The 17,022-nt window shown below is 34.9% G+C and overlaps 1 protein-coding gene across 4 annotated transcripts in view; it reads left to right on the plus strand.

The window, feature by feature from the left end:
* DGKB (diacylglycerol kinase beta) overlaps positions 1-17,022 on the plus strand; it is a 365,173-nt gene that overhangs the window by 103,736 nt on the left and 244,415 nt on the right. For all 4 annotated transcript variants that reach the window (XM_075143655.1, XM_075143653.1, XM_075143652.1 and 1 more), the window contains 4 exons: positions 8,960-9,077; positions 11,830-11,918; positions 11,999-12,115; positions 16,376-16,474. In XM_075143655.1, the coding sequence (XP_074999756.1) occupies positions 8,960-9,077; positions 11,830-11,918; positions 11,999-12,115; positions 16,376-16,474 (423 nt within the window). The remainder of the gene's footprint in view (positions 1-8,959; positions 9,078-11,829; positions 11,919-11,998; positions 12,116-16,375; positions 16,475-17,022) is intronic.

Consider the following 17,022-nt stretch of genomic DNA (forward strand, 5'->3'; position numbering starts at 1 on the left):
CCAGTTCAACACAGCTGTTTTAATACTGGCATGTTGCCAGTGCCACCTGCTGTCCTGTATTTGAGCTAATTTTGAGCACATGTATCTTAACATATGTTTCAAATGCCTTTCTGTTATTTGATAGAAAACATTTTTATTTATTTTTTTCTGAAATCTTTTTCAGATATTGAAGTGAAATAATAAATAATATTTACTTTCCCCATATACTGCTACAGCCTGAACTAAACCTAGACTGCTGTAGTTGCTCTATGGTATTTTATTTTCACAAAGAATGGTCAGACTGAGACCTTCCGTAGGGAAATACACAACAAAACAGTGCATTTAGCAGAAGATCTAGAATTCTTGATCTTATTAATCAAATTAGCAGCTAAATATCTGAACTGAGGATAACTTTCAGTACATTTGGATCATTGTAAGTACTGATTCCCTAATTCTATATGTGTGACTGAGTAACAAAAAATGTTAAATTACTTCCCTGTCATCAAACAACACGTCTTTGTCAGGCTGTATTCCATTATTTCCACAGAATTACTCTAAACAAAGGGCAGCAAATGCTCTCAAACAATCAGTATAGCAGGTAACAGGTAGTCATTTTCTGTACAGATTCTTCTTTTGTGACAGGTAGTGTAGTTGTTCTGGGAGTATTTTTCAGTCTACACTTCATTCTTTCTAAATTTAAAACTTAAATTCTGTGATAAATTAATGCAGCTCCTTCTGTAGAGATTTATTTTCATATTAAAGCAAAAGCTGTGTAATTAGAAAGAAGCTATGTAAACGTATGTTATCAGACATTTTATCCTTTTGAGTATTTTTACTAGTTATTACATAATTTATCTTGCTGTGTGTAGCTTTACTGTGCAAATAATAAAAATATGTTAAACAGTGATCAAAATTCTGTAGCCTGCTGTCAGCGTGGGTCAGTGTTTCTGACAGTGTGTGTTTCTTGTGTTGAAGAGATGTAAATATACAGTTGTGAAAAAATATTATAATGGTATGCAAAATACCTTTTTGATCAATAAGCATAGTTTTATTAGTTGAAAGTTGGAGTAAAATGGATGGGGTGGCTTTTAATGCTTTTTTAATATTTTACTTTACTGTGAATGAAGTTCATTACCTAAGAACTGTACAAGCTGAATTGCTAGTCATTTGCTAATGATTTACAAGGAAATCATGCCATCCTCTAAAAGGGCTCCCATTTTTCTTTTTGTGTTTAAAAGTGCTCCTGGTTTCTTAAACCATTTGCACAGTATGTAGAGAAAAGCCAGATTTTAAAATTTTCCATCAAACAAGCAAAAATTTACTAGTTCTGTTTGTACATAGTTCTAAATTATCAATTCGATGTGTATTTTAGGACACTGGAAAGTTAAATCAAGAAAGTTAAAACTCTTTAATGCCTGTCCATCGTTATTTGTGTAAACTGATAGCATGATTTTGATGGCTTTACAGCATCTAATGTATTACCCAAGCTCTTCATTCCTGTGCATCGTTCCCGTTAGTGGAATGCTCTTATTTCTTTTCACATGCTGCTGTTAGATTTTGCAAACCCAGCTTCCCAGGACTCTGCTTTCTGGCTGTTTTTCTCTCTCTTTTTAGTCATGATAATGAAAAGTAAGATAAGAGTCCTTCGGACTCAGTAATCAAATAATAAAGTTCTGATATCTTAAAGGCTGATTAATATGTGAAAATAAAGGGCATTACCTACTGGTTTATGCTGCTTAGACGTGTACAGGTAGTCTTCACATGTTGAAAATAAGCAAAAAAAAAAAACCCAAAACAACCGAACAATTCTCTCACCTTCTTTTAACTTAGTCAACTATGCTTTGGCTCTATGTTGAACTCAGGCAATGATGAAATTTTAAATCCAAGAGATCAATTTCAGAGCCTGTCCAGTATGATAGTGACAAAGAATTGTCACAGTAGTTTATTTTAAAAAAAATTATGATACCAGTCAAGTCTTTAATTTGTTTTGGGTTGGGGGATAGGGTTGGTCCATTAACTTGCTGTAATATATTTAACTCTTGTATAGAGCTTGTACAAACAATACAAGATTCTCAGCTGGTGTAATTTGTTATGCTAATATCAGTGAAGCTACAATAATTTATTTCAGCTGAAGATTTGCCATAGTACCTTCAGAATTCAGCTACGTTGTTTGTACTTAATCTTTAGTTTCCTTTAAGAGCTATATAAAAAGGTCAGCTATCATGTAAAAGTTTTGTATTACATTTAAAGCCTTTCAGTCAGTTTTTATTATATACTGTATTAGATGCTTTAGTTACAATAATCCAAAAAAATTCAAAGAAGCATTTAAGTGAAATATGGAACTATATTATACAAAAATGAAAGAATAAACAAGTTAGTGTTCATAAACAATAGGGCTGAGATAGCCTAATCTCTCACAGGTTTGTGGTCTTTGCCCTCTGACTTCATCAGTAATCCCCTTCTGAAAGAGACAGGAGTATTAGGTTGTTATTACAAATATTAGCTAGCCAGCTGTTGCCAAATTAAAAAAAATAACAAGGAAATGTGCCTGACTTTCCTTCTGATGTCTCTTTCTCTCTGCCCTCCCCGCTCCCCCCCCTTTTTCTAGACTTCCACGAAACTTCTAGTGCCCTCTCAAATTTAGTTGAGATTACCAAATTAATTTAAAAGTTGCTGGAGCAGTTTAGAGTCATGGAGATAAAGGGACAAAGAGCATAAATAAGTCTCATTTCTCTAAAAAATCAACCTAAATACCCAGTTTATTTCATCTTACTGGGTTTTATGCTTTCTATTTCCTCCTAAAACTTGAGTTTGGAGTTGCTGTGAAGGTAGAACTTAGAAATACAGACAGTTTTATCTCTGGGAATTTTCCAGGATAGAAACGATGTGTTCTTATTTTGGTGCTTTTCAAGGCAATTGGTGTGCTAAACAAACAATTTCAGTACAAGATAAGGAATTGAAATAAGAACTTAATTGGTTCGTAATCTATAGGGTACTGTGATACACATACTGTTTGGAAATCCATTTTGTGAGAAAAGACCTTGGAATTGTATATGTATATAATCCATTTGTACTTGGATGACTACACTGTTTCCACTTAGCAGTGGCTGAATGTGTTCTGTACCACACTTACTGAAACCTTTAAGACCCATAATTCTTACTCTGAGGTATTTAGTAGTGCCAGTTTCATGGAAGTTGTTCCAAGAAATTCTCTCATGAAAAGTGAGAATTTCATGCAGAAAAAAAAAAATTAGGTAACTATAGAGGAAATTGTTATTTATGTGGTGCAATTTTTAATAATAAATATATGGGGTAGAGTTTTTTTGCTGAGTGTCACACTTCAGTCTGCAATTTTCACAGTCCTTATCAACTTTCCAAATTTATTTTTGCTTCTTAAGGCAAAGACAGGAGATATTTGTCTCCTGTCCAAGCACCAGTTGGACGGAGATGTCCCTGCATTACTTCTTCTGATTGATAATTACACTTTTGGGAAGTGGCCTGTTGCATACTACTGACCACTAGGCCATTTATTCTACTTCTTCCCAGTAGAAACCTTCAAAGAGTCTGGCCTTCTTACTTCATTCTGCGTTAATTAAAACAGATCAAAATTGTCAGTGAAGTTTGAGAGTTACCCCATTGACTATCCTAGCATTACTCAAAATGTCCGTTGTAATGTGGGCACAAAAAGCTGCTTAATGACTGTTTGCTCCTAAGGTTTTTTTGTCAGTCACAAATATTGTATTCTGTTCTTCGCTAGGAGTTCTTCATTTGCACAGTATTCTTCCATCCTGTCCTGATGAAAGGACTTGATTTGTATTCTAAAGTAATTCCATGCTAGAAAGTAATTCCATGCTAGATATTTTGATCTCATCTCTCTTGTAATGCATCTTTACTATAACTTCTGTCAGTGGTTATACCAAAGATAGGTATAAACTGCAAGTTCACAAGTGCTAGTGTTTAAAAAAATCCCGTGTTTTAGATGTGGAAAGTATTTTATTCCCTCTTCACTGGCCACTAGATGTCACAATTGCACTGTATCTGGAACTGTACAGTTGCTGAAAGGCTGTCCTAAGGTGAGAGGGAAATTGAACAGTGAATGCTTCATAGCGTCATCAATAATCCGAAGCCAGGCCACTATACCTTTCTTTTAAATCATCGATTGTAATTTTCAACCCATTTCACCTTTTAAATCAAGGTAAATCTTAATGAAACAAACACATTTGTGTTGAAGTGTGACTATGCTTCAATGAAATCAGAAAGAAATGCTCTTACAATTTTATTTTGGATCCTCAAGCAGCAAATATGCTATTACACTCAAAGAATTTAAAAGGTAACTCTTTCTTAACCTTTTTGATTGAATGTGGGATGGACTACTGGAGTGTGAATCCACACTTGGGAAATACTGCTTCTTATATTGTATATTACATTATTGTTGGCTTACTTTTTGAGCTCTGAGTATGTGAAAATGGAACCAAACTGGGGACTTGCAAACGTTTGCAAGTCTGGTGTGGGATTTGTTGCATCATGAGGAGTCCCTCTCAGGCTGAAGTCTGAAATGACTGTTTAATACCTAGGCAGTTTGGTAGAGTTGTACTTCTTTCATTCAGCGAGGAATGAGAGCGATCTGACCTTTTATTGTCCCCAGTGATATTTTTATAAGTCCTGTCTGAAGTCTGGCAGGTGAGTTTTCTAAGAAGCCGAAGTGCCGATGAGCCATATGCTATTTCCGTATGCACAGAGGGCAAAACCAAGCCCCTGCTAGAAGAAGCTGTAGCTTACCCTCTTTGTGCCAGCTCCTTACCAGCTGTGAAGCAGATTCATCGTATGTGATAACGGGAGCTATTTTACCAGTATCATTTCACGGCATTGCCAGCAGAGGGGGTTATGTTAATGCTTTGCGAGACTTCATAGCAGGAGCTGCTAGAAAAGTGGACATCTCTCTTCTTGACAGTGCTGTCTACTTTTATGCTGTGCTAGCTCCCACTTCTTTGCAGGAAGTTTGCAGATGCCTTTTCTTACTACACTCCTGCTTTTTCTTTTGCCTGTAGGTTGGTAAAAGCCCGGGAGAAGTCAGAAGTAACTCTAATCTGTTCTGTGTATAAGGTGTAAAATACATGGTATTTCATGCAGATAATGTAATGTAATTTCTGCAGCATTTCAGTCTCTGCAGATGACAGGTGACTACCAGTTTAGGGACGGGGAAACTTTGTAGTGTGGCTAATTATGAAGCTTGTTTAAGCAAATTAATTTCCCCTCCTGTGCCCCCTTTTCTACGCGGTCATTTTCTCGTGCATATTAATGCTTAAGCATTTCTGGATGATCAGGATAGTACACTGGTGTGTGCATGAAGGCTGGGGAAGTGTTGTTTCCCCCCTCCTCCACCCGCCCCCTCCTTTTTCCAGCACACACACAGACACACACACAAAATATCTCTGAAGTTAGAAGTGAGGAGCCCTCCCCAATAGCAAAGGTTACTCCCTTTCCAGTTGAACCAGAACATACTTAGAACCCTCTCTCCCCAAACCAAATTGAACAAAACCAAACCTGACATGAATTCTTCGCTGAGAGCCACCAAAGGAGTATAGAACTTAACTGCATTTGTATTAAAAGGAGGTGCTGCGTGGTTTAATGGACACTCTTCTCACCTTCCCACTGACTGAACAATACCCAAAGTTCTGTCATAAAAATGTCTTCAAGTCATGTAAATATTTTTAAAATAAATGAAAACAAAATAACAGTAGGCAGTGAAAGAATAACTTAGCAAACTCACTAACATCCTTCTCCCTTGGTTGCTTGTTACTGACTCTTCTCGTAGAAAAGACTGAGCATGCTGGTATTTCAGACACTCTGAAGTGTTATTGTAAGTGTGAGGTGATACTTACTAAGATGAAAAATTATCAGGGATTTCATTACCCTTCTTAAGTCTCAGAATCTTGAGTTTTATGCTTGAAACCTTAAGATCTCTTTGGCTACCTGTATTTACAAATATCTAAAAAGCTGAAGTAAGTTAATATTAAACCAGATTAGGGATATGTAGCTAAATTCTGTGACTGCATAGAATTTTCCACTAATTCTAAGGCCGGTTCTTTCATAGTTGACTTGCTTTTTAAGGTCAGGTCCTTTTGGCAATCAAATCCATGGTAGAAGGGTCAGGACTATAAGTTAAAAGAACCGTTGTTAACAAAATAAATGTTACTATTGTCATTATGTGCTAAAGTCAGCGTATGGCATATGGAGGCTTCATTTTCAGTGATGTATAATGAAGTGAGGAAGAGATTTTTACTGTACCTGCCCTGCTTTGAGATCTTCTTAATGAGTATTTGGTTTTAAACTCTTTCTCAGGATATGGAAGCAAAATGAGTCAATGTCAGTAAATGCACTGATGTGTCAGAATTGTGGCTTTTATTCATACTTAAAGACTTGCATTGAGGGGGCTTTGTTTCACATTGTCTTTTTTTTTTTTTTGTCAGTGTTTTAAAAAGTTATGTGCATGCATAATCATATGCACCACTTTATTGCTTATTTTTGGCAGTGCACAAGAGCAAAAATTTAATTTGCTATTTTCCAAAAGTGCATTGTGTTTATGTAATGGATTTGCATCAGTTGCAGTCTGTAACACGGTTAAGTGTTTTAATTGGCAGAACACCCACATCAAGACTTGTTTGTTTTTCTGATAAGGAAAATGCCAGCTAAGTTAGTCCATATGTTCTGTTCAAATAAGAAGCGACATATTCACATGTAATGGCCATTCTTTAAAAATAAATTCAAAGAAAAAAGTAACACAAAACTAATGTGGAAGAGGGGCAAGTTTGTGCATAATTATAAATTATAAATTTTTTAAGTGCTTGTGGCTTATGACTGTATCTGTTGATGACCTGAGTAATGTAAAAATGAAAGTGTACATTGTTTACTGTTTTTTCTCAGAAGGATTTACATGGTCTTTATTGTCTAGTGAATAATTGTCTACTTTCAGAAGACCTGAAACTCACATACTTTATTGTAGTTTAACAAAACTTCAAAAATGTGTGGTACGTGGTAGTAAGATGGAGAGAAAAATAGAAGTTACAGAGCTCCATTTAATGAAATACATCCTCTTCAGCTGCCAGTCATGAAGGAGCTTGACAGGCTTCTAGTGCTCCACAGCTGCAGAATCTATTTCTGCTTCTTCAGGGGAAATTGGAAAACTTCCATGCTCTTTGACAGCCCGAGAATCCCACATTAGGCATCTGCACTGCTCTTTCTGCTGAAAGGGGACCCTGACATTGCCCAACCGTCAGAGATGGCATTTGAACTCCTGCTGATAATATCGGGGGAACTCCACTTAGGGTCTGATCCTGATATCTCAATAGAGAAAAAATATTCCAGCTGACTTCAGTTCCTTTTGTTTCTAGGTAATTTGTAGGAATTATTCAAAGTTGTGTTCTGGCTAGGATCTGGCTTTGAACCAAATATTCTTAATTTCTTGGAGTGCTGATTTTCCTTCAGGATTTTTTTTCCCCACAAGGATGAAGAAATCATCATCTTTGACTTGTCATTAATGGCTAACTCTTAGAATAGAGCAATACTGATTTTTAAGGACATAACTCATGTAGTATATGCTAATATAGGACAAAACTGAATTTTTATTAAAATTTATGTCCACTGACTTACATTGACTGTCCTTATCAGTGAAAACCATCATATTATTGAGAATTTGATCAGGAATATTGTATATACATGATGACAAGTAGTAGTAGCAGTTTGATGTGAGCAATGGGAAACTGGATGAGAACCAGCTGTTGATGTGGCTTCTGAGAACCAGAGGTTAATGTGGCTTCCTTTAGCTATGTGACAATTTCTTTTTGGTAATGAAATGACCAAGAAGACATAGTGTTTCAGTAAGACACAATGAGGAATCAAACTACTGCAGCCCATTTCCAGCTGATAGACATTAACTGCCTTTGTTCCATTGGATGTTATATTTGGTAAAAAAAAAAAAAACAAAACAAAACAAAAAAAAACCAAAAACCAAGTGGTATTACATTAGGTTAATTTTTTTAAAATCAAAACCTCTGATGATTGCAAAAAGTCTGATGGCCACACTTGCCAAGAAACCTGGAATTTACAGAATTAATTTAACAGCTGTACCAAGTGCACATAATTTTAAAAACCTTCTAATAACAGTGAGGTCTCAGAATGATTCCATTAAGAAGGAAGAGGAGAATTGTGCAACTGAAAGCTTGCTTTTGTAAACGTAAATGATTTGATAATATTTTAGTTGTACGGATAAGTTACAGTGGGCCCCTGAGTTGTAAGTGCCGATCAGTTAATCAGTCTATTCATGCAAGATTTGAGTATAGTGCTACAGCTAACTGAAAAACATGGGCTTAAATGTAAGGAATTCAGTTTTTGGAGAAGTGGTCCGGGATGTAAAGCTCACCCTTAAATACTTGCTTTTTGATAGACTATGAGCAGTAGTTTAACATAAGTTAAAGCTAGCAATAGGCACTACTGTGGTATGCTTAGATTCCCCACTTCACGTATATTGATACATGTCCCTAATTCTAAGGGTCATTAAGAATATCTCTGTAGTTTGAAAAAATCCTTTCTATTGTTCGTTTTGGGGAGTTTTAGCATCTAACCTGCAGCACCTTTGTTTTTAGAATTAGTCTAGAACAAATTTTAGTTAGTTTTAATAGTAGTTGTAATTTAGTATCAGCCTAGATTTATTGCTAGCATTGTGTTACAGTGGTGACAGCAGCCTGGTGTTTTTTCTGAGTCGTTTTTGAAACGCATGGATGTCCATGAGCTTCTGAAGAATTTTTTATTATATCATTGCCTGTGTATTTAGAATGATTATACTGTGATCTGGTGCAGAGTATTAAATGAAGTAACAGCTTGTCTTTTATGTTCTTGAGTCAATCTCCAATTTTTATTGGCACTTATATATTTCATTGTTTATTTTATTAAGTGAAATCTGTTTCTTTTATGTCCTGTGCAGAATGTGAAGGATGATGGGCAGCATGTATGGAGACTGAAACACTTTAACAAGCCTGCCTACTGTAATCTTTGTTTGAACATGCTAATCGGAGTAGGCAAGCAAGGTCTTTGCTGTTCTTGTGAGTATAAGCATTTCAGTGTCCATTTGCATACATGTTTATTCCTACAAATGTTGCGCTTGCTGCATAACAAAGAACTAGTTGCTTACCAGTACAAAACCATTGCTAGCACAATGGTGTCTCCCCCTTTGTCTTCTATGCTTGAGCGCTCAAGGTTCCATTTTTAATTTTTCAGGATATTGGGCTTTCAAAGCTGTTGTTTGAGGAAGTTTTCTGTATTCTAATAGCTCTCAGTGTTAGTTCCCTTTGGAGTCTGCCTCTCTTTTTTTTTTTTTTTAATTTCTTTTCTCTTAGCGAGTATCATGCTTAAGTTTCAACCTTATATTTTTGTTATTCCTCTTTTGTATTTATTAATAATTATTCATATTCTTTAATAGGTATCAACTTGACTAGCATCTGAATCCCATATTTGTTTATTCAAATTTTGCACAGAATTCTTGTTTTGTTAATTGTGAAGGTCAAAATCCCAGTTTTCCAGAAATCAAGTTTCTGTAACGCTTCCAGAGTTTTGTATGTTTACATGGTTTGTAAACATAAATCTCAGTCTTGCCATCCTTTCACATATTAACTGATTATAGATTTTAAGGTAAAGAAACACAGAAAAACTGCTGCATCTAATTTGACCTTCATTAGACTATTAGATGCAGTTACTACAGTTCAATTCCTTGAGTTATATCTGTGTATCTCCTAACAATCTGTGTTTGACCAGCTCATAACCTGTATCTTGAGAAACCGAATCTTGCCGAAAGATACCTTGTCTCTGTTTGAATGTTTCAAGAGATGGATGATCCGTATCTTTCCTTTGTGGTGTGTTCCAATGATTAATCATCTTTTTTTAAGACCTATTTTCTGATTTGAATATGTCTGGAAGATGGTTCCAATGATTGGTTCGTGTTATGCCCTGCTCCATTAGATTAATGAGATCTTTAGTACCCACTGTATTCTTCTCATGATGGTATCAAGTCACCTTTCACTGTTCTTTTTGATAAATTAAACAGTTTCTTAGTGTAACTTACTTTCTCCATTTTTGGTATGAAAGATAGCCCATCACAGCTGATCAGGACCTTTCTGCCTGTACAGTTCTATTGATTTAATTTGAGATTAGTCTGAATGAATGAGGGTTTTGGAATCGACCATTTCTCTCTCTGTGGGCCTCTTTAAAACATAATTCAGATGTAAATCCTCCACGTATGCATTTTCACATCGTATAATTTCGTTCACGATACTGTGGAATGAGAGAGATACATTTATTGAAATTCAAACAAATAGAAATTGCATAACATCAGGTTAATAAATGCTGATGACTGTAACAGGAAAATATATATAAAAAGCTGAATTGACTATTAGAACTTGAAATGTTACATTCTTCAACATTCTTTTATGTCAGACTGATGTAAATTTAATCCTTGTGAGGAAATAGAAGACCCATATACGTTTGAAAGAGAAAATTCTATTGAGCAAATAATGTAGATCATCTTCTTCAGTAGCTATCAGAAATGTGTAGACGAGTTATATAAAGTTAACTGCCCCAAAAAGACCAGCCTTACAAGAGCTGTAATTTTCTCTGCTGCAATGTACCTCTTTAAAATTTATTTGTTATTGTGCTTGGCATTTATTTTGTGAGAACAATGGTCCCAGAATATCTGAAGAACATCCACATGCTCCTTTCAGTTACTTCATGCAGCAAGGGGCATGAGTCTACTTACAAAACTGTTACCCTATTTCCTTATCTCGCTAAAGCTTCTTCTCCAATATATTTTCAAAGCATTGCTATAGATTTCATTATTTGCATTTTAGATTGTGTGGGAGGAAAAAAAAAAAGGAAGCTGCAGGGGGCCTCACCATCCCTCCATGGTCCAATCAACAATGTTACTCCCTGCAGTTTGTCTGATTAATGGCTGCACCTCCCACTGGGTTTGTGTAATAGGTGCAAGCAAGGTGTTTAGAAGTACTTTGTGCTTAATTGCTCTAGAGGTCAAAAGCGTGAGACATATACCATGCAGAAATTAATTCTCAGTTTTTAGTAGCTGACTCAATTGAATGCAGGTATAAGCCGTAGCTAGGCATAGTTGTATAGTTGAAGTCAGGAGAGCTTTGCATTGTACCCTGACATTTGTATGTTTTCCAGATGCAGCTAGTGTGATCTTTACAGGCCTGGTCAACAATAGTAGTTACCTAAAACTGGTGTGCAGGGGTTAGGAAAAAAAAGCTTCTCAGGAGTCGATATTTGGGAAAGTAAGAGTTAAAGTTGGGGTGATTACATGGAATGCATGAAAACAATTGCTGTCTGAAAATGGACTAATCAGCCATTTAAGATTTATAAATCAATAGAAGGAACAACATAAATTCATTGGCTTTTATTTTTGTGCTTGCCAGCTGCTCTCATGCCTATAGTTTGTAAAATATATATTTCTTTCTACTAGCAAATGTCACCAAACCATTTGGCAGTCATCAATTTGTCTTTAATATTTTTGTCATTTGGGAATTATTATGAAAAAATTTAGTGAGCTCTGATTTAATTAAGCATTTCCTGTTATGCAGTAATAGTGTATTCTTGGATTTCTCACTTGCATAATATTTCCTGTTCTAATTGGCCTTTTGTATTCCATGGAAAAAGCAGTCTAGTTTGAGTTTTCATTGACCAACTAGATTGATTATATAGAGATGGCATGCTGGTAATGTTATTTGTTTCATAAAAATGTCGTCAGAAACACCATTGCCTCAACATCTATTAACGTATTTCTCTTTTCAGTTTGCAAGTATACAGTCCATGAGCGCTGTGTCTCAAGAGCTCCTCCATCTTGCATCAAAACATACGTGAAGTCCAAAAAAAATACTGATGTAAGTTTGGGGTAGCATTAACTTTTCCATGTATCTGTTAATTTAGTAACTCCACGTATATCCACACTTTTCTTTTGCAGGTAATGCACCATTTCTGGGTAGAAGGAAATTGTCCAACAAAATGTGATAAGTGTCACAAAACTATAAAATGTTACCAAGGTTTGACGGGACTTCACTGTGTTTGGTGTCAGATCACAGTAAGTATACTATAGCAAAAACTTTAGCACAGGTTAGACACAAAAATCTGCGTATCTTTTTTTTATAGCCTCATAATTTAAGAGATCTTATTCAGTTTTGTCATCAGGAATGGATAGTGTGTGTTTAAGAAATGGTATATGCAGAATATTCATAGGAGTCCTCAACAGTTGCAAGCAAATGTGCTTAAAGGTGTACTCTGCTTCAAGACAATATACAAATGGAAATAATATACGTCATTCTAAAGAGCAGAATCCTCAATATACATTACAGAAAGATTATAAAAGAGTTTTCAGTACTGGGGAAAGTCAAGGTCACTGTGACACTAGGGCAAAATCCTAATTTGTGGTGTACTGACAGGCAAATGAAATTGAGGACATCTGGTAGGATACAGTGATTTCGAGTGTCTGGGAATAATAGCAGAGACATCTTGATAATATACTAATCTGTGCACCAAGTCTAATATATACAACTTTTGTGCGCTCCTTATTCAGCAGGAACCAATAACTGGAACTAATGACATTCAAGGAACACTGCCCTTATAAGTGAGATCTTCATGCTAGAAGGAGCAATGCCAGTATTTCTGTTTCTAGCCAGGGCAGGATTTAAATCTAAATGGGGAGAGATTCAACCTTCTTCTAGGGTTTTTGCTTTTTTGCTGATATCATTATTATTATTGTTATTGTTATGGAACAGCAGTTGTTTGTTCAGTATTTTAAATAATAATATGAGACTGAGGCATTAGTGAATGTTTGTTTTCAACATACGAGTTTGGATGTTTTATGACATGTTTTCTTAACACAAGAATACAAAATATGAAACACATCAAAGATAATAGATCCAGGATACTTTCAGTGATAAGCTGTTATGATTACTTAAAACCCAATATTTTAGAAGAACGCAAATATGTAGTCCAGATTGCTGTCAAAATTTGGATAATTTATGTAGAGAGTGAAACACCCAATCCAAAATTTTTGCATGCTGATAATTAAATTTAGGCAATGGCTATCTGTGTTTAGATAGTTAAATAAGAGTGTTCCGCTCTAGATATAGAAGTCTTTACATCTGAATAATATGTAAATATCGTTCAAGAAATACATATTATGTAAGGATCCCTCTTAAAGTCAAAGGAAGTTGCAAATTCTGTAGCTCCTCAGAAAAATTATTTTCCCATTATTTCATGTGAATCTGGACGAGATTTGTAAAGGCCTTTTACTTCTTGAAGATACACATCAAGATTTAAAGGACTTCCATAAGAACTGATATTCACTGAGGAAATATCAAGGAATGATTTATCATTGAGATCACTGTGAAGGAAGAAGCTAAATTATTTTAAAGATATCTTATTTAAATATCTTGTGTGTGTATTTAAATGCTTAAATATCTATCAAAATTCCAATTAAAAATGGGCCTTTTTTTTTTGAAAATGGGCCTATGTTTTTTGACAGCGAAAATTGAAAATGTTGGCACTAAGGTTTACAATTTTGCAGTTGTATTTCCATCAGTAATTTAAAGATTTTTATTTTCTGTAAAAGTAATGTTGTATTTTCAAAATAACTTTATTAATCTTTTTAATTTTTATGGCTTCAGGTGTAAATTAGACAAATAAGTGAAAAATGAGTATTTTTAAAGTTTTAAAAATACTGCAAATTATTTGTTTTTCAATCTCCTATTCACATTTCTTGAAATTCTGTGTATTCTATATATTCTATTGCAATAACTTCCTTTGCTAATAGTAATAACTTTCTTTATTACTGAAAAAACAGTGTTTTTAATTTCTAACAGATAATTGATTTTTGAATGGATATTCTGAAGTTTTATAATTATCATCACATCCTTCATATGTTTTCAACTCCTTGTAGAACAAGACATTTAGAGCTTGTGGCTGACATTTTTGTAATGTAAAAGGATGCTAGTTATTACACAACTAATTCTGAGCCTCTTTCATGCATTTTAAATATCTCTTCTTCTTACAGCTTGATAGGATCACTTCTAATCTCAAATACTGAATCAAATCCTGAAATTTAGAGATATTTTTCACTAAGGAGGCTTGTTATACTGAGTTCTCAGCCAGGCCCATGATTTTCTCTTCCTTATATTCTGTAATTCTCTACCACAGTCTTTTAAATGTTTTTTTCCTCTTTTTCTCTCCAGCAAATATGGTTTTTCCTACTTTGCAGGCATCTGGTTGTGAGGGAGGTTATATTCTAAAGGAGCTAGGTTTGGGGTAAGGGAATTTTGGGGAAATGTATTTAAAATCTGCTAAAACATTTTTTTCTGAGAAGAGATGCATGGTATTTTATTTCATTGTGTCAAAGTGTTATTTTCATTAAAACTACATATCTTCTACCATTTCTGTTGTCTGTTATGTGCCAATTCTGTTGTCAAAGATCAGCAGAGATTAATAAGAAGATTAAGCTATTTTTTTCATAGATAAGTTTGCATGCCACCGAGTAGCAAAGCTGCTAATTACCACTGAATGTGTGAAGATACTTTTATTTGATGTAACATGGCCTGGTGTGCATTAATTATGGTACAAGTAGCCTTACCACTGAGGCAGAGAATTAGCATGACAAATGATTTAGATTACAGGGCTACCAAAATACCCTCACAATAAGGCTTTAATACTCAGAATAAATCGAAACTCGTTAGACTTTTATTTTCTGTTGCTAAGTAACTGCCTGAAAAGGTAACTTTGCAGTATAAATTAATATGGACAAAGCTAATATTAGGTGCCATTCAGTTCAAAATTCAGAAATGTTATGTCAACATTAACTGTACCAGATAACTTTATGAAGACCATATTACTGGTAAAGCTTATATACATCAGCAACTGGTACAATTTTACTGTAATTTTAATAGAGTGCATGCTGTCATAGTTAAATCATCTAAGGGAAAATGAATCAGTCATTGGGAAAATGTGATTTACAGATGCAGACATTGAATTACAGATTTTATATCAGCTATTGGACCTGTTGAACTAATGCTGCATGCTACCTATTATACTAGTTAAATCACTCGTTAAATAAGATTTTTGCTTCAAAATTTCTGATATTTATTATCCTGATTATTGTTTTTAATGCAAATATACGTATCTTCTCAAAAAATAAAATAGTCATCTCTATGGGAGATGCATGTTGCCTGAAGAACTTAATGCACAATTTATTGAATCAATGCAGAAATGGAATCATAGAATCATTTAGATTGGGAAAGACCTTTAAGATCATTGAGTCCAAAATAATAAACTTTCACCAAATTTCACAATATGAAGTTGTATTTTATTGTGGCTATCTCTAATAATATTGCGAAGTATACCAATTAAATGTGAATGCTTTGCATGATCCAGGCACACAACTGTGCCTTTGTACTGTGTGGCTGGATATATATGTTGAAATATTCTATTTAGAGACATTTAAATTGAGTTAAATCCTAAAATATCAACAAGAACTCTTGACTGCTAATGCAGAATATTTCAGCAAATATATCATTATTTGTTGGCATTTTATGTTGATGTTATATACACATTTTTCCCTTCCACCTTTTTAACAATGCAGAAGTAAGCCAATGCTCTTTAGTCGGCAGACTTGAGGATATCTTTCCATGTTTTCAGAGTAGAACTTTTCTCACTGCTTTCATGAAAACTGGATGAATGCTAAGAATAAAGTAGAAAAAGGAGAGTAATTCAGGTTCCTCAGCAGTCAATGGAAGCCCGAACATGGATTCAGTCAAGACCAAAATTTCCCCAATATAGCTTAAAGCTCTTAGATATTCCTACATTATTCTCTTATATTTCAGATATATTTTCATAGATACTGCAGCATCACAATTGACTCAGTAGTGGCTTTATCAGCTTCAGGTAGGAAGCAGAGTTATACCAATAATGCCAAAGGCTGCCCTGAATTACCCCAGATTGCCTACTGGTAGTAAAACAGAAGTTCCTGTCTTCTGAAATGAAGGTTTTGATCACCAGTAATACTATGCTGATGTTACTGTACTGCCACGCAATGTTCTCATTTTGTGTGCTGGACCACATGTGCAATTTCCAACCTGGAAAATATTTTGATCCACTGTTCTTTGCTTCAATATAAATTAATTGGTTTTGTCAATCCTAAGAGGCTTTCCACTGCAGTGTGTTTCATGTTCCTTGTAGTACTCTAGGAATAATTAGTTTAATTAAACTCAACCCATTCTAGGATGCCCATTTTCTTAGAGTGTAGTAGTCAAATGTCTAAATTGAATCTTCATTTTCTGTCTTCCTATAGTTGCATAACAAATGTGCTTCACATCTAAAACCCGAATGTGACTGTGGACCTTTGAAGGACCATATTTTACCACCCACATCAATCTGCCCAGTAGTATTGGTGAGTTGTCCGTTTGTTTATTTCAGATGTAATCCTTTGTCATAGATAACAGCTAGAACAATGCTGGTACTGACTGCCAGAGTATTTGTTAAATTAACAGAACTGTGTGAACCTTAAACACAACGGGTAATCCTGGCTGATGAGTTTATAGGCACAAGCACGCTTTATCCTCTGCATATTGCATTTTCCTTCATGTGAAAATGAACTTTCTGTAGGGCATATTATAACTGAAGCTGACTCAGGTTTTATCACTTACTCAGACCGTACTTACCAGAAACTGTATAGGCAGAACACTTCTACATTTTACATCTTTTATAGATCCAACTTCCCAGAATAATGAAGTTATTCTTATGGACAGTTTTTGCTTGGGATGCATATTGTATATCTGCAATGCTGAGGTCTCTGATCTAAGCCGGAGGTTACCTAGAATGATGACACTGGTCTTGCAGTAAGCTATGCATCAACATTATGGTATATTTTATTCTGCAGTCGTGGACAGTAAATTTCTCTGTCCACAAAAACAATAACTCAATTCAATGAAAATAAAA

This window comes from Calonectris borealis, chromosome 2 (genome assembly GCF_964195595.1).
Source record: "Calonectris borealis chromosome 2, bCalBor7.hap1.2, whole genome shotgun sequence".
Classification (NCBI taxonomy): domain Eukaryota; kingdom Metazoa; phylum Chordata; class Aves; order Procellariiformes; family Procellariidae; genus Calonectris; species Calonectris borealis.